We start from the raw sequence: 27,814 nt of genomic DNA on the forward strand, positions 1-27,814 counted from the left end.
AAGAGGAAAATGTAATGAAATAAATAAATAAATAAATAAATAAATAAATACTTAAGGAAAATGAAAGAACTTTGTTAAGGAAGAGATCTTTGAGATGTTCCCATCATCTTTGTGGTAGTCCTCCTTGCGTTAGTCATGTTAGGGGCCATGTGCCAGGCAAAATGGCAGTAGGAGGTGCTATACAACCTGCCCCCATTGAAAGGTCTATCACACGACTACATTACATACCCCTTGGGTGAGTAGGATATCATCACAGCAATGATATCATGGTACTTTTATCTATTTGTTTGGGGAGATAGGGAAATAGGGAGTCATGAAGTGAAATGATACTGAGGAAGGCTGTGAGAGTCTAAAATATCTTTTCTAACCCCAGCTTGGAACAGCCTCTGTATCCCAACACCACACCATCCTTTCCTTTCCCAGACTGAAGGGAATATGCAAACATAGGAAAGTGTCCCATTCTGCCAGCCATCCTCATTGTCTTCCCTGCAGCCAGCACTGCAACTCACCCAGCAAACTGCCCACCATCACCATGGCTCAGTTCACATTGTTTATCTCCGAGTGCCAGCCAGGCTGCAGGTTGTCCTGATACAATGCAGGGGTGGCTTATACCAGGTTTTGCCAGCCCATAAGTTGGATCAACAGTATTGGCAGCACCTCCAGAGAAACTGGGTCATAAAGGACCATCTCTGGAAGTGGTCTCAGATGAAAACAGTAGCTGGGCAGAGCTACTGTATGGCTGTCCCAGCTTTCGACTGGTGTGCAGTATTTATTTGGCTTGCTGACTGCTGTTGCACAAAATGCAGCATTGCTTTCCAAGAGTTAACAATGAGTGATGGAAACAAGAAGAACTTGAAGGAGAGACAGAACTGGAGCTGTATCTGCCTGGTATGTTGATGCATGTCAGCACCTGGCACTTGTAGGAGCCCATCCACACCCCATGGGGTGCAGGGCTTGCCTGAGGCAGGCATCCTTGCAGAAGGAGAGGGCTTGAGACTGAACAATAGGCAAAGATTGTACCTTGGAGAGCTCACCCAGACATCCTAGACAGGACACCCTTCAGAGTGCTGGTCTCAACAAGACTGAGCCGTGGATGTTGCCATGCAATGTCAAGGATGCAAGGTATCAAATCCCACTCTTTCAAAACAGGATTCCCAATAAGGAGCACAGGGAAAACTTTGCAGAGCTCTGGCAGGTAAGGCTGACACAAATGGGGAAAGTTGTTTTTAACCCTGTGCCAATTTTTCAGCCACTTCTTGTGGCTTTCAGAAAACAGGGCCCTGAAGTTTTTCCAAACTCATCTGCTACACTGAGTTTTTAATTAGAAGAAGGCAAGAAGCTCAGAGAGCCCAGCTGATGTGACAATCCTGAAGCACGTGGTCTGAAGCAGCACCCGGCTCCTCTCCCGTGAGCTAATCTCACAGCCTCATCACTAGGAATCAATGTTTACCTATTCTCCCCAAAAGTGAAACAAACATTTATTAACATGTATAACAGGTGACAGGTATTTTGACATTTACAAAATAAGCCCTTGCTAATTGAGCAGAAAAACACAAACCTTGAAAACACCCACCCACCACAAATACACGTGCACACACAAATGAAGTCTCAATCAGACCTGAAAAATCACTGAAAAGTAAAATATTGAAAACACACACACACACACATACACATACAATGTCTTCATTGATTCATCCCTTGGAGCTACTCCTTCAGCTCGCTCCAGGAAATCTTCAAAGCAGAACACCACGCTATCATTACATGTGTAATAATTAGTGACTTGTGTGAAATATTTATTAGCAGTATTGCTTTTCAATTAAGATTTTTTAGCTGCGTTGAGGTGCAAGAAGAGCTGCTTTGGCAGAGAGCTAACTTAATGAGAGCCTCAAGTCTGCAGGGATTTGTGTGGCTCACGAGGCTGTGGGGACACTGAGGGCACAATGTCTGTGTGGGGCTGTGGTGACACCGAGGATGCAACAGCATCTGAGGGGACACCATGAACACAGTGATGTCTGTGTGGGATGGTGGGGGCACCGTGGGCACAGTGGTATCTGTGTGGGGCTGTGGGGACACCAAGGACATAGCGGTGTCTGTCTGGAGTTGCAAGAACTCTGAAAAACAGCGGTGTCTGAGGAACACACAATGGGCACTGTGCTAGCAGCGTGTGGCTGTGGTGACACGGAGGACACAGCAGTGCTTGGGTGGTGACATGGAGAAGACAGCGGTGTCTGCGTGTGGACAACCAAGGCACACTGGTGCCCCGGCGGAAGCACAGCCGGACGACTGTGCAAAGCCCTCTGCTGCCACTGGCCCTCCTCAGGCTACGGCCATGCCAGCGCCCCCAGCAGCGGCCGCGCCCCGCCGGCCCCCAGCGGACATGCGCGGAAGGGCAGCTCGCTCGCGCTAGCTCTCCGCCTCTGCCCCCTCCGCCGTGCAGCACCGTGGCCAGCGCCCGCGCGCTCGGGGCGGGGCGAGGGCGGGGTGGGGCGGGGCAGAGCGGGGGCGCGCGCGGGCGCGGCGGCGAGCGGAGCCGGAGCGGGGCAGAGCAGCGCCGAGCCGAGCGGAACCCGCGCAGCCCCAGAGCCGGCCCGGCCCCGGCCGAGCCTAACCGCGACCGCCGCGATGCTGGACCCGTCGTCCAGCGAGGAGGAGTCGGAGGAGTTGGTGGAGGAGGAGAGCGGGAAGGAGTCGCTGGCGCCCGCCGCGGCACGGCTCTCGCCCAGTCGCCCCGGCGAGGGCCCGGGAGGCGGTGGCGGCGGTGGTGGTGGCGGCGGTGGCAGTGGCGGCGGCGGCGGCGGCGGCGGCAGCGCGGGGCTGCAGCCGGGCGGGCGCGGCAGCAGCGCAGCGCGGCCCGCCAGTCCCAGCCCCTCGGTGGCCAGCGAGAAGGAGAAGGACGAGCTGGAGCGGCTGCAGCGGGAGGAGGAGGAGAGGAAGAGGAAACTGCAGCTCTACGTCTTCGTCATGCGCTGCATCGCCTACCCCTTCAATGCCAAGCAGCCCACCGATATGGCCCGCCGGCAGCAGAAGGTACCGCCGTGCTGGCTGCCCTGCCCTGCCCTGCCCTGCCCTGCCTGCACGGCCAGGCCCGGCCTCCACTGCCCGCGCCCTGTCCCGACAGCTCCTCTGCCTGCAACTCATCACCCACCCCTGCCTGCAACTCATAACCTATCCCCGGCCGCTCGCAGGCTGACCCTGTCTCCCTACCTCCTAGCAGCAACATCCCTCCCTGCCTAACCCCAGCCCACTCTCCTAACTGCCCTAGTACCCCTCTGCACGGTCCCTCAAATACCTTGCTGCTCGCATCCCTGCCTACCCCGCTCCCTCTGTCCAGCTCTGCAGTAGCCCCATGGAGGCACTCTCCAGGCCTGCAGCCACCCGGGCATCCCAAGGGCAATCCTGGCACAGGGCACCTTGGGCCCGCACAGGTGCAGTTTGTTGGCAGCAGCCCTGTCCTGGGGTGCAGGGAAGCCCCTTGCCATCCGTCTGTGCTGCTCCCTGCTGTGGTCTCCTTCATGGAGCCGGAGCACTGACATATGGCATTGCTCCTAGTTACGCAACATCAGGATTCGGGAAGTTTGGGTCATTGGCCATTTAAAGGTTGTCGAAAGGAGAGAAGTGGTTTGTGTTGTTGGGAAACACCAAGTGGGTGTCCTTGCCTCTGCAAAGGGACTCTGCAACTCCATGCTCGCTGCAAACTTTGCTTAACTGAGAGTGTCAGCACTGACTTGGGGAGTTACCGAGTCTCATTTCAACTTCTTGCAAGTGTTTATGTTATGGTGAGCTCCCTGGTGCTGGTTTCCTGGTAAAATGTGGCATCAGAGCTTTGTGGTTAAGTCACTGCTACAATCCTGACTCTTCCTCCCTCAGGGTGTCACCGCGGCAGGGCTGTGTGCTGCTCCAGGCAGAGCAGGACAGGAGCCATTCACGTAGGCTCTCCATCCTAAGGAGCCTTCTTGGAGCTCATCTCTGCTGAGGCATAAGCTCACAGGCCATGGCAGAAATTAAGTTTCTCTAGCATGTGAAATTGGGTGCCTTTCAGTCAAATGCAGCCAACTTTTTCCCCTCTGGCAGCCAGAGTTAGGTCTGTGATGGGATGTAGCTCTCTGGAACAGCTGGCTGATACTTTTTTGTTTGTTTGTTTTCAGTTAAGTTTGTTAGACTGCAGTTTTAGGCTTGATGCTGTTCTGTGTTCACAAATGACCTTTCCAGATCAGGCAGACTCCTGGCTGTATTGATGCAAATGACATTCAGTTCTGCTACACCCCAGGACTATTATTAGTCATTGCAACATACGGAGGTAGGAAAGTGTATCCGTACTGTGTGTAGTTTAAAGGCAATATAGGACAATCTGGTGTTGCTGGAAGGTTGAACGATCTGCTTTTGTTTGCTGAGCAAAGTGCATAGCTGAAAATACAGCTAGGTTTGAAAATGATTTTTTTTTTATCTGTATATATTTTTTTTGCCTACAACCCTTTCCAATAGATTATAGATTTTCAGAATCATCCTGGCTTTTCTTTTTTTCCTGTGCATCTTCTTTGTAGTAGAAAAATATGATGGAATTTAAGTAATTGCTAGTTTTGTAGAAATTAAACAAGCTCTGCAACTGTTTCTTACATAAAAGTGAACTGAGATTGAAAAAGGAGTTTTTCCAAAGGACCAAGCAGCATCTCAGCAGTCTGCAAAAGAATGGCTGGGAAGAAGGCTGGATTCATAGTCCTTGAAATCAAAATACTGTGCTACGAAGAGACAGAAAGAAGAGAGGGAAAGAGAAAAGGAGGGAATGAAGTGCAGGTGAAACAAAGTAATGAAGAAAATGATAAACAGGCATCAATACTCAGGGGAATGGGGAAGTTACATATAATCTTGGTAGGATGTAATCTATGCTCTGTGAAATGAACATAAGGAAATGCATCTGACTTATTTATACAAATAGCTAAAATAGGTGTGTTTCTGACACTTACCATCTCCCCTCAAACTTAGCAGTGAGGTGGAACTGGGAAAACTAAATTTAACTTGACAACAAATTAAATTCACCCTTTAAAGGTGAATTAATTCTGGGGTTTGGCCTTCTGTATATCCTTGTTCAGTTTTCATGCGAGTTCCTGGGAGTAAATCCTTGCTCTTTTTCCTTAGCCCATATTTCTATTAAAGTCAATTGAAGGAGTGGAGTTTGTTCCTGGGCTCCATGTGCTTCTCTGCTTTTCTCACACTTCTCTCTGGGAAAGCTCACTCTTGCTTCCTCTGACGTCAGGAGGGAAACCAAAGAATGAAGGTGTGAGAATCATTTCCTCTTGGGCTTCAACTTCTGACATGGTGGTCTGCCACACTGAATGGTCTCTGTGGAGACTTTTGAGTATTGGTGGGCCTTTGGTAATGATGGAAATACCAGGTGCTCCAAGACTCAAGGGTGAAGCAAATGCATTGTGCTTCTCAGAAGAAAGGTGGGAGGAAATCAGGTATCGGTCCTGCTCTGATGAGATCTGTTGCCTCAGTTTCCTTATCAGCGTAAGAGGGATAAATGCACTGCAGAGGTGTTTTGGCAGAGCCGTGCAGTGGTGAGGACTGTCCTCAGCCCTGCTCAGCAGGTCCTGCCTGGTATTGGGAGAGAGAGGTCTGGCTTCACCTGGCACAGCTCTCTGTAGCATGGGAGATGCTGCCACCTCTGAGCACAGCCTGAGTAGAGTGACCATGGCTTTGCAGGTGCAGCTGTCACCCTGCACAGCAGCTGCCTGGTACAATTCAGTCTCTCTGGGTTACCTGATAAGAGCCAGCCCACTTCCCTAGGGCCTGAGATGGGCTGCATTGCTTGCAGCCCTCACCAAGTTCCTGGAGTTTGAGATGCTTCTGTAGCTTCGTCTGTTTTGTAGTTTTCTCTGAGAAGCAAGCAATTGATTTTGTTGCAGTCACAGCACTGAAGTTCTTGCCTGGACTGATGATCACCGTGGTGCCTCCCCTGAGGTGTGTAATCCTTCCTCCTTGATCCTGCAGTGCTGCAGTATCAAAGCTGGCCACTACCCTGAGCCCCAGGGGGGCTGCACATTACAGTGGTGTAAAGCACAGGCACCGCGGGTACCGGGTATGTAGCAGCATGCCTGTGTGTAGTGCTCGGGAGCTGGAACGTGCAGCCTGGTGTTTTACAGCACTCATGAACCACCTTGGAATAAAAGGAAGCACGTACTTAAGGTAGTGGTTGCAAAAGAACGATAATTACATGCTGTTTGATAAAATATAGCATATAGGAGAGCAAAGAGAGCAGAAGAAATGTGTGAATGGACATTGTAGCTGGGTATACACCACACGTGGGCATGACAGCGTTGTTTGTTTACACCCCTAGCAGACTCTGTTTCAGGTTTCAAGATGAATTCAAGCCAATGCCACTCTGAGCTGGTATTTTTCTGATTCTGACACCCCAGAAATTTCAGCAGCAGAGCAAAAATTGGTTTTTAGATCAGTGCATTCAAGGCTACACTTCTGCTTCAGGTTTATCTTGGTATTTATGTGGTAAGGCTTCAGTTGAGTAACTACACATCTGTGATGCCTGCCTGTAAGTCTTTTGTTTACATCTCACTAGTGCTGTTTCCTAAGGGAAATACAAAAAAAGGACTTACTAGATACCTGCCTGTGCTGCCTTCCTCCTTAGATTTGAAGCCAGTACTGAATTCCAGATACATTTGACAAGCAGACAGTGGTCTGCAAGATACTCAGCCCTAAAAAGCTTGGTGCAAATAGAGAGATCCATTTTTATCTCCTACCCAAGGTGGGAGAAAGGTGGCAGTGTGCAGGCAGCTCTTACTGGACACTTGAGAATCTGAGCAAGAGATCTACTGAACATGTGGCCCAGGAGGAAAAGCTCCCATCAGAGCTTACATCTTGGCGGGCACTGAAGGCTCCAGCCTTGCGATGCAGCTAAGGAGGAAGGTGGCTTTGCCAGCTCTGTTGCCCTCAGAACAACATGTTTTAGTACTGCAGATGGCACTTAGCTTGGTAATTGCCTGCCCAGGATGTATTTAGTGTTTTCTCTCACTCATGCTGACTTGTTGGAAGTAGAGTTGAGATGACTGGCCGGGCTCTGTGCCTCTTCCTGCTTGATCCCAACTGTCTAAAGCGTTTGAGAGGAAAGCTGGGCAAGTCAGGCAATGTGTGTATCTGTAGTGATGCAGAACAAGCACCCATTGATGTGGGGTTTACCTCTTGCTGAATACCTCCAAAGCACAGCAACCAAAAAGCATAACACAACCCAGGAATCAATTTTGCTCATTTAAAATAGAGTAAACTTAGAGATCTCCTCCAGAATTTCACTAGCCCTTTGAAAACACTCATTGTGAAAGAGGTAGCAGTAACTTGGTAGGAGATAAAACATGGAGAGCACCTTAGGTCAGGCATCACTGCAGTCGTGATTGCCGTTACCTGTTTTGCTCCCTGCAGAATGAGGGAGCAGGCAGGCAGCATGTGGGAGAATAAATCAGTTCCCAGTGGGATAAATGTGGGATGAAAAAAGTTCCAGCTTAGTTGCAGATTACTGGAGCTACTCCTGGGAGAAGTGGCTTGTGATTTGGGTCCTTGTGTAAGCCTGTGGGATGACGTTGAGTGCATTAGCAAAATTCTCAGTGCTTAAGCTTGTGCTTTGCTGAATAGTGATTGATTGAAGCCTGGTGCTTAATGCAGAACAGGTCTGAGGGATCAGAAACTGATAAATCAGTTACGATGCATCTTAAAATATCAGATTTCAACCATTTTGACATGTAGCCAGATGCTGTGGCAGTTAGGAAGATAGTAAAGGTAGTGCAGCCTTCCAAATAACCACGTACTTCTTCCTTGTCATAGGTTTGGGTTGTTAGTCTCACGCCATAGTTACACAAGTTCTTTCTTAAAATCACTGTCATGTTATTCTGGGATGGACTGTGACTGAGGTAGTGTTAGGACTTGTTTTAGCATCTTTCTTCTGGAGGAACTGCAGGTTTTATGATCAGATTCTGGTCCCCAAGGAACCCTTGAAGGTGTGGTTTCCTCTTCTCTGCAGGAGAGGACAGGTAAAGATGTTGCTCTGCTTGTTTTCTGTCTGTTCCTTGATTGCTCTTTAGTGCTGTTTAAGAAGGAGGTCCAGGCAGATCTCAAGCATGAGCTGGACCCCATTCACAGCTCTGTAATTGCAGCAAAGTTTGCAAGACAATTATTAGTGCTATGCCCAGTGCTATACCTGGAAAGAGTAGTTAGGGGATGCCTTTGCTGCTTAGCTGGCTCGCTGTGGGCATAGGTGTGTGCCACCACCAAATGAGAGCTCTGTGTGTGGCTGGGCTCTCAGCTAGGGCTGCCCCCAGGCTAGCTCTGTGCTAACCCTGAAGTGAAGATGAGCCCACCAGCATTTTACTCTGGCTTGGAAGAGCACTGTCATGAGGAAGGAGGTCTGACAAAACTGAGATGTGGTATTCCCTAGCAGCATGGAGTGCAGAATGTGGCTCACATTGTCTGGAATCTGCAGTAAATGGTTATTTTCAGTTAAAATGCTTATAATTTCTTTTTCTAGTGCCTTATCTTGATTTAATTCTAGCAGATGTTAAATATTTTCATACTTTGGCTGTTTATATACTTGTAATTTATTGGGTTGGGAAGCAGGTAATTAAACAGACTGTGAGCTTGTGCTTTGGCTGTTGTAAAACTTTGCAGCCCTTGATTCAGTTTTTGTGGGTGGCAATTTCTTGGGCCAGAGATGTGTACTGAGAGTAGAGAAGACTCATCAGATTGTGCAGCTCCAGCCCCAGCTAAACGTTGTTGTTTCCATAAGTTATTATTTATGGCCTTGCTTTGCATAGTCTAGACGCTGTCCCTGAAGCACTTTGCCTTTTGAACAACTTTTAATTCCTTCTGATGAATATGAGTCACTTGTTCTGTGTTCACCTAAGTGGGAAGCGGTCAGCAAGTCATTTCTCTACTTAATTTTTTGTTAGCTGGAGAAGTATATAATTTGTTTTTACTGTGGGTTAGCAGCAGGAACCCAGCCATCCTAACACTGCTACTAGCAGTGTATGTACACAAACCCATTACAGCTACTGTCAATGCTTTAGTCCAGGGGGGTACAAGGTAAACATCTTATTTCTATTTAATTATGTAAACCTGATTAGTATGTTAAGACCAATCAATACAGTATAATCAATAAAGCTGTTGCTTAGTTGGTATCGATGTGAATTCAGCTAGGGGCAGCGCCAAAGTTTCACCCACACAGTGATCTCTAGCAACTGCTTATATGTTAGTGTGTCTTAGAAAACTAAAATAGTGGGGTTCCCTTAAAACAGCAGATCAGGGACCTTCCCTGGTGGTGAATTGGTCCTCTTTGTTTGTCACCCAGGATGATGGGTGGTTCCTCAGAGGTGAGATTTCATGGGTGGCCCCTCAAAGGTCTTCCCTTCCTGGAAAAGGATCAGGGTGAGGTACAACAGGAGGTGACACCTTTCTTCCCAGCTCCCGGAGAGCATGATGCAGGTGCAGGAGAACAATCAGAGTTTATCTCCTTGTCTTGGCACCTCTGCACAGCAGGTGGCATCACCAGCTCCCAGTGGGTCAGAATTGGGCCATCCTTCCTGTAGGACATGGTTTGAGGTCCAGAAGCAGCATCTAGCTGTGCCTTCTTGAGGGTGGAAGAGGGAAATGCAAGAGATGACAGGTTCCTGGGGATTTTCCCTGTATTGTTACCTTGTAGGTACTGAAAAAAATACCTGGAGCATCCTAACCTGGTGCTTGCTTTGGGAGGAGTTATTTGTAGGCACAGGATATTGGTGGTGGATATCTTGTGGATTGGGTGGGTATCATTCTTAAACTGTATGCAAGTGCAGTGCCTGAATGTTTGATGTGAATGTGTGAAATTGTTGTTTGAAAAGGTGCTTGTAGCGATAATATTTGGTATTGTTTGTCCATGTTTCAGACTCAAAGTCAAACATTTTCTAGAATTTAAATGCCATGTTTGTCATTGTTCAAAACCTGTCTTTCTATGTCACAATAAGGTTGGTTGCTTGGACTTGTAGTAGCATGAGGTATATAGTGACCCTTGTGAAGAAACATTAGTACAGGCCAGCTCCAGCCTGGAGGGGTTGGAAAACTGCCCTGACACACAACTCAATGACTTGACCCATGTACTTCAGGAAAGTTGTATGGTCATGATCACTTAAGTGCTGAACATCTGCCCCTACTCAAATAATAGTGTTTGATGAAGAAAATTAATGAAATCTAGATGTGCCCATGTTTTATCCTAGCCCAAAGGGTGAGATTTTTCAGAATGACAGTGCTGCAGTGTTCATCTTCTGAGACTGGGGATTTAGTGTGCAGAGCTTGAAGGAACCACACTGACTTTGGTAGGGCTTAAGGCTGAAGCAAGAATACATTGGTGTAAATAACCTGGCAAGAAAGGCTTGTCTGGTAGGGGTCCAGCAGTGGCCTTTTGTGATCTCAATGTGCTAAATTCTGTCTTCAGAATATGATGAGATCAAGCTTTGTGTATAGACTGTTTTCACCTCCTGCTCCCTTCTCAGGTGGGATTTATATCCACACTTGATGATTTAGGATGCGCACCAGGTGTGAATTTGATCTGGTTCTGTAGAAGCATAGAGCAGAGTGACCCATCACCTGCTGTTTGTCTTCAACCAGAAGAAAGATCTTGGGGAGGTGGAAGAACCTTTTGGCAGTGGAAAAGAAACACTTGTTCTGGAAGTTGTCATTGCCTGACTTATTTCTGCAGGAGAAAGAAGCCTTGCATCCAAAGTGGCTGCTGTGCTGTGGTGCACACAGGCTCAGCTCAGTCCCTCAGAGTGGGGCCTGAAGAGGATCATTTGGGTCCCAATTGCTTGTCTGGTGCAGAGGAGGAAAGGCTGGTTTCCAGGCTCACACCATGAGGAACTACTGAGGCTTTTCTGTGAAGAAATGTCTTATTGAAGCAGTCTCACATGTTGCCTTGCGAAGGACCATCAGCAGTGTCTGCTCTAGCATCTGAATTTGATCCCAAGCACCTGCTGAGCTGGAGAGGATGGCACTGGGAGTTTGCAGATCCTGTAAGTTTGCAGTAACCACTGATGTCTGTTAGTGGCAATGTGTGTTTACAATCGATGAGGCATGCAGGGCACGCCAACTCCTGTAGGAAGCAATTCTCCCTTCCCTGGGGAATTTATCATGTTACCAGTCCAGTTGCTGCTAAGTTGGTGTTGCCCTGAGATTCAGGAGAATGTGTGTGGGAGTGCAGGATTTTTCCATTTGAAACACAACATGTGGCCACAGCTGCATTTTGGGGTCCTTAAGATGGTCTTGCAGCCCAACACACAGACTTCCCCACCTCTGTTTCACAGTCCCTTGCTTTCCTTAGAGCCATTTGGAGAGGGGCAGTGATTTGCCTGTTTTGGGAGGGATGCAGGTGTGTGTGCACGGGAGTTGTTTGGGAGCCCAGGGAGTCACAGACAATGTACAGACTTAGCCTGGGAACAGGAGGGGACAAGCTTCCTGGTTAGTGGCACCCTGGTGAGATAAATGGACTTGGGTTTGATGTTTGGCTGTCCTTGGGAACATAAACTGATGCTCCTAAATACAGCATGGTGCTCACTGGAATGGGATATGATTGTTAGTTCAAGAAGGTGGTGGATTTGGGGTCAAAACCTTATGTTTTTCCATCCTTTGTGAAGAATGTATTTTTCTGTATTGTGACCTCATTGTCCCTTCTACAACCCATCTCATTTCCAATGGGTGCTTTGCTTGGAAACAAACTCTTATCCCAAGGAGAGATTCAGGGGAGCCTTGTCCAGCCAGTTGGCCAAATACTGCAGGGAAGAGGTTTCTGGGCTTGCTTTGGCCAGCCTTGGCACATAGCTGGTGCAGTTGGCTGTGGAAGGGAGAATATCCTTCATAAGCAGCCAGCCGGTGTGCTATTCCCTGCTGCCCTCAGATTTCCGTGTCTGATGGGTGGGGACCAGGAAGGAGAAGGGCTTCAGGCATTATATATTAGGCTCAGTGACTATTGAATGATTTAGGAATAGTTAAGTGAAGCTGTTCAGAAGTTCTGTTAAGACTTCTGTTGATGCTGACAGTGGTTAGCTTTTGCAAGAAAGGGGTTTCACTTTTGTGTGCTGTGGGGAGGGTCAGCTGCTCTCACACCTCAGCAGCAGAGGATTTGGACAGTTGGGAGGTGATGCAGGCATCACACAAGCAGAACATCAAGCAAAAGACAAATTTTCCTCTAAGATGCCAAATATCCCTTCCTGATTCATCAAGAGAGCAGGAATGCTTTGCATATTGCACATGCCGAGTTTGCTTTTGTTGCCTACGCCCCTAGATTCCCCCTCCCTCCTAGCAGACGGCTCCCACCCTTCTTGCAACCAGAGACGACAGACTCATCACTGCCTCGGAAGGAAGCTAATGGGGTGACGCAGCAGGAGCCAGCTGCTTTGCTACCTGCTCGGTGACAATGCAAGGATGAAGGAAGGACACAGCCAGCACTTCAGCCACAGGAGAGGCTACGTGACCCGCCAGCAGCGCACACTGCAAAAACCAGTGCTGGGCCTCCCACCGCCAGCACCGCAGACCACCCTCTGCCAGTGAGACCTCTAGGCAGAAGCCATCTGCTGCTGTTATCTGGGGATGTGCAGCTGTCTGAGCTGCACGGGGTTGTTTCTTGGTGCATAGCCAAGAGCTAGCTGGAGTTAGGACTGCAGAGACTTTGTGTGTGCTCAGTCATTTGAGAGGGCAGAGCAGCTCCCTAGCGTGAATCGATGCTGATGTTCTGTGGTGGGAAGGAGCAGGGAGCTAGAAGAGGCACCAGGCCTGGCTGAGGGAACTTGGAACGGGAAGTGATGGCTTGCTCCTTCCCTCTCTCAAGCCTTTAGTGCTTCTGTCTGTAAATTTTCCCTCTTCAAAAAGGTATCTGTGTAGGAGCCAGGGCAGGGTGCTGCTCACAGCTCCAAGATGCAGCTGCTTTTTCCTTTTCCATCTCTCATTTGCTTTGCAGCAGGCATGGCCTGAGGCCTTGCAGAAATGATGGGGAATAGTACTGTTCTAACCTCTAGATGCCTCAAGAGAGAACTTAGGTCCTCAAAAAACTCAGGTTGGTCACACAGTGGTGATTTATGTTGGCCAGGGATCTGATTGGTACAATTTCAGCTCATTGTTGGGTTCCCTGGACTTGAGTGGTACCTTCTATCCTTAAAGATGTCGGTCATGGTGCTGCAAAGACCCTGTCCATATCTTCAGCTAGGATCCCGTGTGGTTTATCTGTTCTGAGGGCTCCTTCTTCTCCAGGACTTCTTGTGGCCTATTCCTCCATAGCCTGAGCTGTGTGTTTGTCAGGGAGAACATCTTACAGCATTGAGTGCATTTGCTTCAGCCTGGCTGGCATAGGGAGGGAAGGTTGGGCAGGGAATGGCATCAGAGAGCTTGTTCTTTAAATGATAAGCTAGCTGCATGCACTGGCTTCCATGAGCCTGTAAAACCAAGACATGGGCATCCCCCAAGGATTACACCACCGTGGGAGGGGTTTACATGTCTGCAGAGCAGTTGCGTTCCTCGCTTTGAACAGAGCAAGCATGCCTGAGGCACAGGTAGGGGACAGAAGGACCATGCTGGTGGCAGTCTGAAGAGCACATTGGAGGATGGGGGAGAGGTAGTTTTGACATTTGAATTCCACTTTCAAACCTCTCTTTTTGCTTGCTGTTAAATGCTGTTACAAATGTGTGTGTGTGGTTATGCAAGGGTTATAAGCTGAGCAGGGCAGGATCTCCATGGGTGCCAGAGAGTAACGTGGTGTTAGGGGGTTTCTCAGTCAGTAGTGGCAGCCACTGAACTGCCTGGATTCCGGTGCCATATGTGTTGCTGGTTGGTGTAAAATGGATGTTTCTTTCTAAGGCTATTTAGTGCCTCTGCTGCTGAACTTTTATTTGGACCTTCAGAGGCTCAGACCTCTGAAGCCTCCGTTGCAAAGTTCCTGCTTGGTGCATATTTCATACAGAAGGATGTGTGTGAGAGAAATTCTTCCTGTAACCTCATCTCTCTGTAAGCTCTCCTCTCTCAGTTTGTCTCACATCAGAATATTCTTCTCTGCACAGAAGTCACCCCAAAAGTGAATCAGATCCTGCTGAGCAGGGCAGTCTTCCCACCACCTATTTATAGTGCATGCAATTACCCTCCATGCATCTCAAAACTCTAATTGCCTTTTTATTGCTGTTTAGCAGTGTGTTAAAGGTTTTTGAATGCTCATGCCTTGTGTTCTCATTAGTTCTATTTATTTCCCTTTTGGCTCCCTTCCTCAAACTCGTCAAATTTACTCTCCTTGCCTTCAGGGCCTTGAGCAGTTCTGCCACTTCTTACTTCTAATCCCATGTCCTTTCTGGTCTTTCTGCTCCAGATGCTTTCTGTTCCCCAGTCTTGCACTGACCTGCTCTCAGGGCCCATCTCCTGGACAGGGCTCTGTGCCCACTGTGATGCCACTAATCCCTGTGCTGAGTAGGGATGGCTCAGACAAGATGCCTTGGTGTCTCCTAAGCTGGTGCTGGGCTGGTTAGCGTGGGAAGGCTGCCCAGGCAATTACACGATCTGGGAATGGGGAGCAATGGTCAGGAGTATGGAAAGGAGCTGGTAATAGGGACTAGGAGTTGGTAAGCAAGGTGGGAGGCAGGCACTGTTGCCTGAGGTGTCTTGTGTGGATTCCTTTTTGTCAGGGTGGCCCAGGAGCTGCTGCAGCACTAGTAGTCCCCACATGACACGGTCCCTCTCTAAAGCCACAGTGTGTTGAGCTGGGGACACTTACAACTGGTATTGGATTTGTGATGCCTTTGTGTATCCTGTACCTGTTTTCATCTGTCTGCTGTCTCTGATGGCCACGACAATGTTTGTGCTCGTACAGCATTTGGCACCCTGCATAGATAACTGGGAGCAAGCAGTTGCCTGGGTTTGTTTCATATAGTCTGTGAGGGCAAAGTCCTTTTCAGTGTTATTTGCTTTATGTTGTAGCCTTGTTGTGTGGCATTTCCATAGTTTGAATTAATTATCCCCCGAGGTGCTTGCTTGCTCACAGTTGTCCAGGACTTTATTGCCCTTCTTTTGTGTGTTGAGGAGCCCACACAACTCTGAATCATCAATAAATGTAATCATGCTGCTTGATGTTTGTTCTTACAAGTCCATGATATATACAATAAAGGAAGCTGGTCTCAATATCCATCTGTGCCTCCCCTTTCAGCACCTGCCGTGATCCAAAACGCTTCCTCGCTGTGCACGGCCTCGCCACTCGATCCTAACAGCATTTGTATTGACCCGAGAAATGAATATTTTATGTAAAATTGTATCAAAAGCTTTTTGCACCCTATAGGTAATTTACGGCCAGAGCTTGCCTGCAACAACCTTAGCACATCTGCTAAGCGTGGCATCAGCTCAGCAAGGACCTGGTGACCAAGCTAAGCAGCCTGTGGCACTCTGCAGCTTGCAGGCTGGAAGCCTGGAGTCCCCAGTGCTGCCAGCCAGTGACCCTGCCTATGGCTAGCATTAGCCTGTGACCTGCTGGTACCTGTGACGTGGGCTGTGCAGAGCTGCCCTAGGCTGGCATCCTCACCAGCAGGCTCTAGCCAAGTGCTAGAGTCTCTTAGTCAAAGTTACTCAACTGAAACAGAACTCCCTGATCTTGGAGGGGTTTGCTGCTTCGAGTTCCTTATGCTCCTGGGTGAAAGAAGAGGCAGAGCTTGTCAGTTCGGATACTACTGGGAACTTGACTTTGGGCTAGGTTGCAGGCTCAGCTCCCTGCTTGCTCCTTTACAACCTCTTGCAATTCACCAGATCTTTCTTAAGCTGCCATCCACAAAAAGGTGATAAGGATTTCTTTTTCCCCTGTGGAATGCTGGGAGACAGAGCTTATGAGATGCTGAGTTAATTGCTTAGCACAGGATGTGCACATCCCTGGGAGCACCAGAACTGGGCCTGGTGACAGTGGCTGTGCTCTAGCTCAGACACACACAGACACTGAGCAACCACAGGCTGCACCTTCTATCCTCTCAGCAGCCTTTACAGCTGCTCCCTCTTATAATAAGACAATTAATAGTCTTGCATAATTCATGCTTACAAATTGTATGCACTTGATGATAAAAGGAGCTGGCATTTAATTTACACACGTGGGACTTCATATAGATCTTAACAACTCTATGCACAATAGCTGTGCACCCTTTCTTTCTCTCTGCATTTGGGAGGGTGGGCAGCAGGCTGCCCAGTGATTCTATCAACAGGGAAGTGCATGGCTTGCCTACAGCTTGCACCTCTGTTGTCTTCTGAGCTTGTCATGGGTGCCACCATCCTTCAGGACAGTGCAGCAGGGAAAATTTCACTGTAACATAGAAGCAGGGCAGGAAAAATCATCAGACATACTGTTCCACTTCTCTCATTGCTTTTAATGCTCTCCAACTCAACTGCTTTATGAAAGTAAGGTAGCCTGGAGCACTGAGCCTGGTTTTTGCATTGCTGGGAGTGTGTGAAGCGAGGCTGTGCTCCAGCCAGGTGCTCTCAGGATGTGCATGCATGTGCTCCCACTGCCCTTGCTTAGGGCACTCTAGCTGCAAACCATGGCCTCCAGATGTTTGTCCTATGGGGATTGCTAAGGCTCACAAGGACAACCAAAATGGGACTAACAAGAGGTAAGGATTTAAATAAGTGTAACAGTTCAGCTGTCCCCCATTTAAGGCCATAATAGCAGGAGAAGAGCAGGGCCCCTGCTTCTTTCTTATCAGCCAAATGCATAAATTTAGTGGTCAGCAAGAGGCAGATGGCTTGCTATTTCTGTGCCCTTGTGTTTGATTGCTGCAGGTCTGGGAGGGAGCTACAGCTGCTCCAGTAGTGTGGTAAATCATCTCCATTTATCTTCTGGTGTTACGCCTCGATGATGTCAGATGGTCTCTTTGCATTGCATATATATTCAGACTAAGCAAATCACAGTGTTTTTTCCATTAAAATTTAATGATGAAAGATGACACTGTAAGTGATTTTTTTTTTCTTTTCTTTTTCTTTCCTTGAACCAATTGTTTCATTTGCTGTATAACCCTCATGCTAATGATGATAATCTTTCCTTGCTATGGCTCAGGAGAACAGATGTGCTTTCTGAATTTATGTTCTTTTACCTAGACAGAATTTTTTTTTTTTTTTTTTTTACCTCTCTGGTCACTTGCTTTCCTTTTTTAAGGTGAAACTTGTGATAAATGTTTGCTTTGGGGAGAGAGGCAAAATCACCTTTTTGAGAAGATTAAGGCCTGTTAGGCAGCAACCCTCATTTCAATTAGACATCAAAATGTAAATCATCTAGTCTTCAGCGTGTGTCAAGGTGAGAGTAGAAAGGACTTTAATCCATTCTAAGACTTGAGTTGAAATCCTCCTGCCATTTAATTGTTCTTGGTCAGTTATGATGACTAGGAATGAGGTGGGGTTAAATCAAAATTATGTGAAGAGGAACCCTTCAGTGACATTTTTTGTCATGTGTTAAAAGGCTTGCTGGCTACATGTGGTGCTTGCTCAAAGGCTTGCTTGTGTCATCCCTCTAATGATACAAAAATTACTCTGAAAGTTGTAAATTGTAAAATTGGAGAGCTCCTCCAGTTTTAACAGCTTGATTGTTATTCATTTTTGCATGAGGTGGTAAGTGGTGAGTGAGTTGGGCTGCAGTGTGTCTGACACAGGGGTACAGGCTGTGCTTTTGGGGTTAGCATCCCTACCTTATATCTGGGAGACATGTGAGGGGGCACAATCTCCCCTCTCCCTGGAAAGCCTCAGTCACTGGGCTGGGTGAGTGCCCGGAGTACACAGTGCGAAGCCATGGGGATGGTGCAGAGGATGTCTCATGTTTTGTGTTCCCATCTGTCTGGTGATGCCATTAATTTTGTGCATTTTGACCAGAACAACAACAAAGCCTAGGAGGTTTTCAAGGCTGACATCACTGCAGTGCATCCTGGTTTGGCATCCAAGCCAGCAGGGCTTTTCAACGTTACCTCTTGGTGCTTTTTCTTAAATCATCTTATTTCATGGGAAGGATCTTGAAAAGCAGGCACATTTTTAAAGAAGAAAAAAAAATCCAGCAAAGGCAAGTGGAACATGGGTGCTGTGGCCATACCTCCCCAGGTGGCCCATAGGACCCTGGTCCCAAGTGCTGGGGTTGACATGAAAAGGAGGGGGAACTTGTTACAGGACAACAGGTCACAGGAGCAGCCCCCCCGAGGCCAGCGACAGCTCCATGACTTGGATGGGGCAGTGATGCTGTGAGGGAGCCAGAAGTTGCTGAGCATCAGCATCTAGGCAAGCAGTTGGACTTTATGATCTCAAAGGTCTTTTCCAACCTCAACAGTGCTATGGTTCTTTCACTAAATAACAGGACAAGGAGTTTTCGCCATGGTGCTGGTGCCTTTGGGAGATGGGGTGCATGGAGCTGAGAAAACGGTTTGCTAAAGCAGAAAGGAACTGATTAGCCCCAAGACTTTGTGGGCTGAAGAGAGGAATCGGTCACATGGATACTTGGTATAGAGCAGGTAGGTGCTTGGGAGGCTTTTCTTCCCTTTGCTGACTTTGAAAGGGTAAATGGGAAGGCTCTGAAATATTTTCATTCTCTCTGCTTGAAGAGCTAAGCTACAGTTTTACAAGAAGTAATGTAAATGAAAGATCTTGTTTCTATTCTCCAGTCTCTCCTTTTCATGTATCTGCTTCTCCGTCTGGCTTCTCAGCACACATTAATGAAAAATTATGGGTGAGAACCAGCAAAAACCAACTTGGCCCTGTTGAAACCCTGTGTACAAGGTCGTAGCTGTTTATGTAGCAAATCTCACAGGACTTGAAAAACGTCCTTGGTGTCATCTTGTGCAATTCATCAGGGGTGTTTATGGAGTCACAGCACTGCTTTGCACCAGATCATACGCTATGGTTGTACATCCTGCCTCTTTGTACTGAGCTTGGATGACTCAAGTTTGTATATACAAGGCTCATAAGCTCAATGGAAAAAAAATAACAAAAATGGGGATTGTGCAGCTATTTTCATAGCAAAACAATGAATTATGGTTGCACATAGACCTTGCATTAGACAACTGCTCTAGACAGAGAAGCTCTATGAATGACCGTGTTCTTGGGAGCTGGAACTTGCCTGAAGGTTATTTGCAGGCATTCCATATCACCCACTTCCTGAGGGTGCTGAGCAGCTGGTGAGGCCCTATGGCTGGCAGGTCTCCCCCAGCCCTATGAAGTTTTTGCAAGGCAAATCTGGGCATTGTTCTTGGCAGCTGCTGGGAGCTGGGGACTGAGCTGAGGTGGGAAGGGCTGGAAACTGGGAGGAAGAGGCAAGGGAACAGCCTCCTGCATCACGAGGGCTGCTGCTGAATCACTGTTTACACTGTTTCTGTACCTGCTGACTTGATGCATGGAAATAGAGTAGGTCTATTTTTAGTTGTTACCTTGTGCATTCATGCACATGCACACTGAAATGAGACTTTTTGTGTTGGAAGCAGTTTCTTGCCTAGACAAGGAAAGTATTTCAGAGTTGTGGCATAGTAACTATTTCTTTCCCTTTTAACGTCATCTGCACGAGAAAAGAGTTGGGGAGAGCTGCTTGCTCAATGTAGTAGTAAAGTGGCAGGGGATGGACCTGAGTGCCTCAGAGCTGCATCTTGTCCTTGGTGCTGTCCAGATGCAGTCCTGCCCCACTGCCTTTCTGGCACCTGAATTGCAGCTGCCAAATTTGATTCCATATCCTGCTGGCTTACTTTTCCCTCTCCTTCAGAGCCAATTTGGTACCTAAATATGATCTATTAACTACTGCATGTGTTTTGGTTTGCTGCTGTCAGTTTTTACTCCTCTGATATGCTTTGCCCATCTCATTGCTCATTAATGCTAGTGGAGCAATATTGAGCTCTATCAGCAGAGAAGTAGGTCCCAAGATAAATCCAGCACATATGCGTTGGCAGGAGCTGTGTGTTGGCTCTTACCTGCTGCTGCAGTTAATTGTGTTGTGAAAATAGGTGCTGTTTTTGCATATGAGCTGGGATGTTGAGGTGAGGTGAGCTGTCAGTGGCCAAAAATCACAGTTTTCATTGGAATCTGGTTTACTTCGTTAGTGCTATAGGAGTGCTAAGGCAGCTGCCGGTGGAATGTTCCAGTGACAACAAGCCCTTCTTATCCTAGTCTTACTGGGATTGACAATGGCACTTTGGAAAGAGAAGAAATGAAAAGTGCTTTTAAATGCCTCTGACATCCATGTGGCAGCAGCTCTGTGACACTGTCTGTCCTCAGCTGCTGTGGCTTCAAAACCTGGATGGGATTTTCCAGAGCTGATGAGATTATTTGATGTACTGGTATTATTTAGGAGATGCATTATTCCCTCATCAGTGTCCTCCTGGTGTGCAGGGTGCTAGTCCCTGTCACCAGAAAGCCTAGGAGCTGATGCTATTGCTCAGATGAGTGAAAGGATGCATGCAGCAATAGCAAACTGGTGTGAGTGCTATGTCTAGTGCGTACAAGGAAGTGTGACAAAAGGTTCATCAGGATTCCTGCCTTAAAACCCCTGTGCCCAAACCCATAATGTGGTATTTTCATCTGTAATGCTCTTCCAACTTCCTTCTGGGGTTTGCTGTCAGAAGAAAGTGGCAGGGGAGACCCTGCTGCTCTCAAGTGCCGGGCAAGGTTTAGCAACAGCTGGTGGGAATCACAGCTTTGCCCCCAAGATCTCTGTAACTTCTGTTTCTGGAAAGTCTAGTTTCTAAATTGCCATCCCCCAGCAGCAGGTCCTGCAGCAGTCTTGCTTTCCTTACCCAGCTTGTTCAGAGAGTCAATATCCACAAACTGTTATTGCCTCCAAGTTCAGATCCATTTCTCAAACAACAGTTAACCATGCTGTGAGAGTTTGTGATGGCCAGAGGAAATGACATAGTCGTTCTGGTACTCAGTCTGGCCCAGCAATGCCTGATGGCTTTTGGCTCCTTGTGCGCCCTCCATCGTTACTGTGCCTTGGCATCTGCACTCAGCAGAGCGCAGCGTCCTTGTGAAACCCTTGTGGGATGGGTTCCTCCTCTTGTCTCGGGGATTTCAGGCATGAAGCAGTCACTTGCTTTGCTGCAGGACAGCTTTCTGCCTCTGGAGCTGCACATGGAACTGCTGCACTGACTTCTCCCAGTATGAAAAGGCTTGTGGAATTATTTTGAAACTTCACAGCAGGACAGAGCTTTGTTTCTCTTGCTTTTTGTGTTTGCCAGCCCAACTTGTGAGCTGTCTGCCAGAAGTACACGTGTGGGTGTAAGTGCATTGGCTTCACGTGGACTGTTTTTCCATTTCCATTTGTGGCTGTCCTGTGGAGGGGCATCACCAGTCTGTCTTGGAAACCTCTGGGGCAAAAGGCAGGCAGAAAGGGAAGAAGGGGACTGAGGAGAGATGAGAGGAAGGTACTTGTTTTGAAGGAGAAATACTGTTAGCTTTTGCTTCACCTGCCTGCAAAGCACTAAGGAGGATCTTTTGTCTGTGCCAGGATATTTCCACTAGCAGCTAGGAATAAGGTAGAGCAAGAGATCAGAACATCCCAAGGATGGGACAGTGATATAGTAGGTACTGAGAGGGAATCCACCGAAATCCCTGTCCCAGGCACTGGATTGTGGTGTCTTGTGCCTGATGCTCTTGGTGCTGTGATGCTGGCATGGAGGGAGATGTTCCTCCTTCGTGGTTATCTCCTTTCTTAGAGAGCACTGGCAATCTTATTAATGTCTTCTTAGAGGAGCAGGCGTAGAGGGTTATTACTAAGTTTGTATTGGAAAGCCTATTTGTTAGGTAGGTTTTCCTAAGATTTTTAGACATGGATCCACACTACTACTCTGTTTTGGGGAAAGAAACACTGAAGGTTTGGGCACTTATGTCCTTTTCTTCTGGACCCCGCGCTACATTGTGAATCTCTTCTCTACAAAGATGTTTAAAGCCAAGCATCACGAGGGTGAAACTATGTGAAAAGAGCCCGAGCTGTCCCCAAGGATTCTGTCTCCAGGATTATTCAGAGACTTGCAAATTAGAAGAGTGCTGAAACCAGTTGCCTTGATGTTCAGTAGAACAGTATTTGATGATATGTGATAGCTTACAGATAAGGCACTATCCTACATTTGTGGTACTTTTCCATTAGCAGTGGTGTCAGTGGCTAGAGCTCTCTGCTTGGCTTATAGCTATGCTCTTGTTTAAGGCACAGAGAAACCAAGGCAAGGGGAAGAAAGGCTGAGCACAGTCCGTGTGGGGAGGATGCTCTTGAATCAGTACTGGGCTCTAGTTCTTTCCCCACCATGCCTGGGAAGATGTCAGCAGTTGTCCTGAGGATGCTCTGGTGCTTGGCACGGGGTACGTGACATCTTGTCAGACACCTGCACAGAGGGCTGGTGGGTCAATACTTCGTTACAGCAAATCCATGTGTCTGGCTTGCCTTTTTGCTCTCTAATTGCTGCCTTCTTGCTTCCTATCTGCATCCAGTAAGCAAGCTACTGTGATAGTTAATTACTCTTCTGGGTCGAGTGCTGTATTATAGTCCGGTCTGTCAATACTAATTGTTTTATAGAAATATGAAGTACCACTTTCTTTTCCCTCCAAGGACTTTGAGATACAATGTGGGCTGTAATGACACCACTTGCCCTTCTGTCCACTATGAGCAGGAGAACACTCGGTGCTCTCTGCTCTGCTTTTTGAGGTCCGTTTGTCTTTCCCGTAAAGCTCTTTCCCTGCCCTGGTTTCTGGACAGTGGTGTGTTTATAACCAATCAACCACAACCCAAGACTTTTTTGTACTGATGACTCCAGACAACCCTTCTTTATGCTATTCCCTTCTTGGGTGGATGTGGTAGTTTCAGGCTATGCTTTGAAAATTTTCCACAGATCTTGACCAGAAAGTGGTAGAATGTAAATCAATCACAATTGCATGTAAAAAGGAAAATAATGATAAGCTCTAAACAATCCCATTGGGTTAGACATAAAATTTAGATCTGGAAGCTGCTTTCTCTCTTTTTGGCTTCCTCGCTCTGACTGGTGCTTCTGCTGGCTCTTTGCTAATCTTGGCTTTGTTTTGGCTAAGGCTAACAAACAATTCTCTGCTCTTTCTCTTGTCCCTTTATGTCCAGGGGGGAGAGGGAAGGGGGCAGGGAAGGGGAAGCTATTAGTAGCTCCCCTGGTTTTTGGCCAGGGGGGTTCTTGTGCTGTTTATAAATTGTAAATACCTGTGTGTGTGTATATATATATATATATATATATATATATATATATATATATATGAGAATAGTGTATATTTTGTATATATTCATTGCATTTCACACAGAATCACAGAATCAGCCAGGTTGGAAAAGACCTCAGAGATCATCAAGTCCAACCTATTACCTAATACCATGGCTAAACCATGGCTCCAAGTGCCACATCCAGTCTTGTCTTGAGCACCTCCAGGGATGGTGACTTTCATTGTAGACTGCAATTTTGTAAGCCTGTAAATACAGCTTCATTTGCTTTCCAACTGAGCTGGTCTGGTAGTTTAACATTGAGGGGAATTTTCAACCCACCACAGTGGATTTCCTTCCTTCTTGCTTTCCAGCCTTTGGCTTAATAAATAGATTGTCCGAAAGAGTGATGAAAATACAAGTCAGTAAGAAGAGGTTGTTATGTGGCCATCTCCTGAGAGTGCACACAGTAGCATTGAAAGGTAACACACAAGGAAAACTTCCTGTTACAGTGTGAGAGCTGCAATCCCCCTCTCACACCAACAATAACCAGGCTAGCTCAGTCTGGAAGCAAATGAAAGCTGTATTTACAGACAAAACTACAATCTATGATAAAATGCAATGAATATGTACAAATATACTCTATTCACAACAGTTACAAATATGGACAATCAACAGAAAAACACAACCAAGCCCCCTGGGTTCCCCCTAGGGGGCTGTGCTTCCTTTCCTTCCTCCCCCTCCCACCCCCGCTGGCTGAAGGCAGAGAGTCAAGAAGCAGAGAGGCTGTTAGACTTAGCTTGTCAAGGTCAGTATGTGTGTTATCTTCAGCCAGAAAAGAAGAAGCAGGCAGACTGAGAAAAGATGGACTGTGAGACTGCCCAACTGCCTGACCTTGTTTTGAGTAGTGATTCCTAAACATTTCTATCTCTGCAATGGAAGTGTTTAGAATAATAATTGCTTTCTTACACCCAATAGTGATTTATCTACATTCTTTCACTTTCTCTGCTCGAACTTTGTGAGCAGAAAAATTCAAGACAGTCTTAAATCATCACACTTCCTTTCTCATGCATGGAAAAAAAAAAAAAGCCAGCTCTTGGTGTTCAATTCTATCTCCACTTGCTTGTGCAGGCTCCAGCGGTCAGCCACTGGTGATGGTTCTTTGCAGGAGGCTTTGTAGTTTCAGTTGCATTTTTATTGCTCTGGAGTAAACCCACATTCATTCATAATTAAGGTAAATTAGAATGTGCCCCATGTGTGTTCAGCTTCAGTTTACGTGGTGTGTTTGTAGTGACGAATGTTGTGGCACTGTGCTCTGGTTCTCTTTGCCTGGCTGGAGGTTTTGCTGTTAGCTTCTGTCATTATCATAACTGCGCAGAGCAGGACGAACTCCCAGGTGAGCAGGAGAGATCTATGCTAAATGTTGTGCAGAGATGAAATAGGAGAGCAGGGAGGGCTTGGTACCTGGTTGTGGGAAAGGCCCTGCTACTGGGGTGCTGCAGACCTCGTCCTGACCCCTTTGCAACTGTTGCTTTGTACAACTTCCTGCAGAAGCCTCAACAATGAGGTATGAGTGTATCAGGGGTGCCAGTGTGTTGGCAGAAGATGGTTGGCAGCCATGTTACCTTGTGAGACAAGGAGGATGAGAGGTGTCTTAGCCCTTCCTGGTGTAGCACCTACTGCTTGGCACATGCCTCTGTGTTGCTCGACACTGCTGCAGGAGCACATCTTGGCACTTAGATCAGGGCTTCATCTGCTCTCAGCTGGTTGAACCAGGCAAATGGAGACAGGCTGTGCAGAAAGAGGGCTGGATGCAAGGGTTGATTCCTCTGTCTTCCCAGGGGATTCATGGAACAGAGCAAGGGTATTCCTCTGTCTTCCCAGGGGATTCATGGAACAGAGCCATACTTAATTGGACTTGCTTTCAGGAAATAGTTGAACTTCTGTTGCTATCAACAGTTTTCAACAGCAAGCATGGCATGGCAAGCAAAGTGGAGATATGTTGACCCACAGGGCCAGAAATACTCAGAAAATGAGAACTGGGAGGCAGGAGTGGTGATCTGTGAGTTGAGGGGTGCTGCCAAATGACTGCTGGCTACTCCCACTGGCATGCCATGGTGCTGGGACTGCCGGACATCCTCAGTGCGTCCTTGTCAGTCTGAGCAATCTTTGTTGAAAGTCTGAAAGTGCTGCATGTAGGGTGAGATTATGTGGCTGCCAATGCAGGTCACAGCCTTTTCTCTGGAGGAGGTGGAGGAGAATGTGCATATCATATAGGATTTATAAACAAAACTTACTTCAGTATGGGCTGAACCTTTCCTTTATTCCATTAAAATATAAGGTTGAGTGGAAATTAGCTTTTAGACTTGGACTTTTCTTCTTGGCCTTCCTCCTGTTGAGGGCAGGGTGTTTTTGTAGCCAGAGATTTGTTGTTTGGTTTGGAGTTTGTGTACAAGGACTTCCTATCCCAGCTGAGTACTCTCAGTGACTTCTCAGCTGTTTTTCTCTGCAACCTTTCAGCAAAGTTTGATGTTCTGCTGCTGTCACATACGGAAAGTCCTGTCTGTGACCTTAAAATACATCCCACCTTCAAACCTGCTCTGTCTGGGGCTTGAGAAAACCTGTGCCCATGTCCTTGCTGCCCTATCACCCAGGCTTGTTGAAGACTGCGTGTAGACTGGTCTCTGAAAACAGTTTTCTGATCCTGGCCACAAATCTGATTATGGTTACATTAGGGAATGTAAGTATGAGAAGCCGAGTCAGTACTTCACGTTTTAGCATTAAAGGTCAAGTTCAGTTGATTTTTAATCCTTTGACAGCAGCAGCCTCCTATCTCATACACCTGCAGCTTCATGTGTGTCTACCAAGGCGTGGGCAGGAGTGCAGAGATCAGGCACCAGCAAGGCCAGGCTTTGCTTCTAGGACTTTTCTGGGGAAAAGAGATGGGAATGTCTTGGCCTTCAGTTTGTCTTGAGATGAGAGCCTGGAGCCACCATCACTCAGTGGGACTTGATGCTGTTGCTTTGTGCCCACTGTCAGTGGGATGCTGGGGATTCAGCCCTGTACTGGGTGTGAGTGATGACACCTTGCTCTTTGGCACCAGCTCTTGGAGATTCATGGCAAAACACACATGGGTTCAGTGGGAGTGGGGCTGGCTTCCAGGCCCTGTGGCACAAGGACCTGTCTTTTGGGAGGGTGTGGGTAGTGTTCTTCAAAGGGGAGTGAGGCTCCCACACATGGACTCAGGGCTGTGCAGCAGCTCAGGATGCCACCAACAATACTGTTGGCTTAATATTAATCTTCTGTGTCTGCAGATCTTGGAGTGAGCTGCAGATTCTTCTGTTAGTATTTTGAGGCTGTTTCCTTCAGTTCCTTATTGGAATGCATGTGGTTTTCCTCACTTAAAAAGATTGTGTGTATCAAAAAGCTGATGATCACAATACCTGCCTTCCTTTTCCCCAACAAATACGACAGCAGTGATATGAATCATTATGTTGCTGATTGTAAAATTGCTACCTTCAGGCACATCTTTATTTTAGGGCTGGATTTTTTGGCTGCCACAATTTATTAGAGAAAGACAGTTGGAAATTTTCTCCTTTGGTATGTAGTTTCCACACCTCTGAAGTTTCTTTATCAAGTCAAGCTGCTTTGGCTGCCAGGCTGGAAGGTGCAGAAGATTAAAGTGCCTTTCTTTTCCCCCCTTTAATATGCAGCTGTGCATATAAGTATATTGTGGCTTTCCTGAGGTAAAATAAAATCATAAAGATTTCCTGGTGGGCTTTTGCCTTGCTCAGCTATTGTGCTACTTCCTGCAGTAGACAATGAATACCCTTTCCTCAAGACATTTTGCTCATCTGTTTTAAGCAGTCACCTTCCTGCAGTTTGTGGCATGGTCACTGTGGGACTAAGGACCTTCCTAGCACTGAGCTGCAGCAGCTCCAATAGGGCTTGCACATACAGGGTTCTGAGAATCTGGATTTAGATTGCTAGTTTTTGGAGTGAAAGCTCAGTGGGATTTTAGTGAAGCGTCATACAGAAATACAAAGAATTTTTTGGTTTGGTTTCTTTTTTGCTTCGTTGGGGTTTGGGTTTTGGTTTTTTTTTTCCATTTTTAGCCTTTTATTTTTTTTTTCCCTCTCACCTCTGTGGGGAGACTTAAATGCCTGTCTAGGAAAATCAGGAGCTGCAGAGAGTATCAGAAATGCCACCACCATCTGCCCACCTCCCAAACAGCTGAGGTCTGTGTGCTTGGTGAATGACGACAGTGAGCCCTATCAAGGGTATGGCTTGTATTTAATTCTGTGTAACAATCCCTTTAATCTAGGATTATATCCAGTTGTTTTCTTCATGCAGGCTGTATGCTGTCAGATAAAAGCAATAGCAGCTGGGAGGAGAAAAACAGCTCCAAAAGGTGGCTGAAAACCTTGAGTATCTGCAAATGCTTTTATCAGAGGCATGAACCTGTCTCACAAAAAAACAGTCCAGGCAGGTGCAGGGGCTGACAGGACCCTCCAGCTCTGACAGATGAAGACCCTGCAAAGGCAACTGGTTGCAAGTGAAATGGTAATTGCTTTCCCCTCAGTGAATGAAATCTTCTCTGAGGCGATTACACAGATTAAAGCT

At 47.2% G+C, this 27,814-nt stretch overlaps 1 protein-coding gene across 3 annotated transcripts in view; it reads left to right on the forward strand.

Annotated features, from left to right (window-relative positions):
* Window positions 1-2,622: 2,622 nt before the first annotated feature.
* The window catches only part of CADPS (calcium dependent secretion activator), a 218,687-nt gene continuing 193,495 nt past the window's right edge, over window positions 2,623-27,814 (forward strand). For all 3 annotated transcript variants that reach the window (XM_054387509.1, XM_054387508.1, XM_054387510.1), the window contains exon 1: window positions 2,623-3,027. In XM_054387509.1, the coding sequence (XP_054243484.1) occupies window positions 2,623-3,027 (405 nt within the window). The remainder of the gene's footprint in view (window positions 3,028-27,814) is intronic.

Source organism: Indicator indicator, chromosome 15 (assembly GCF_027791375.1).
Source record: "Indicator indicator isolate 239-I01 chromosome 15, UM_Iind_1.1, whole genome shotgun sequence".
NCBI lineage: Eukaryota > Metazoa > Chordata > Aves > Piciformes > Indicatoridae > Indicator > Indicator indicator.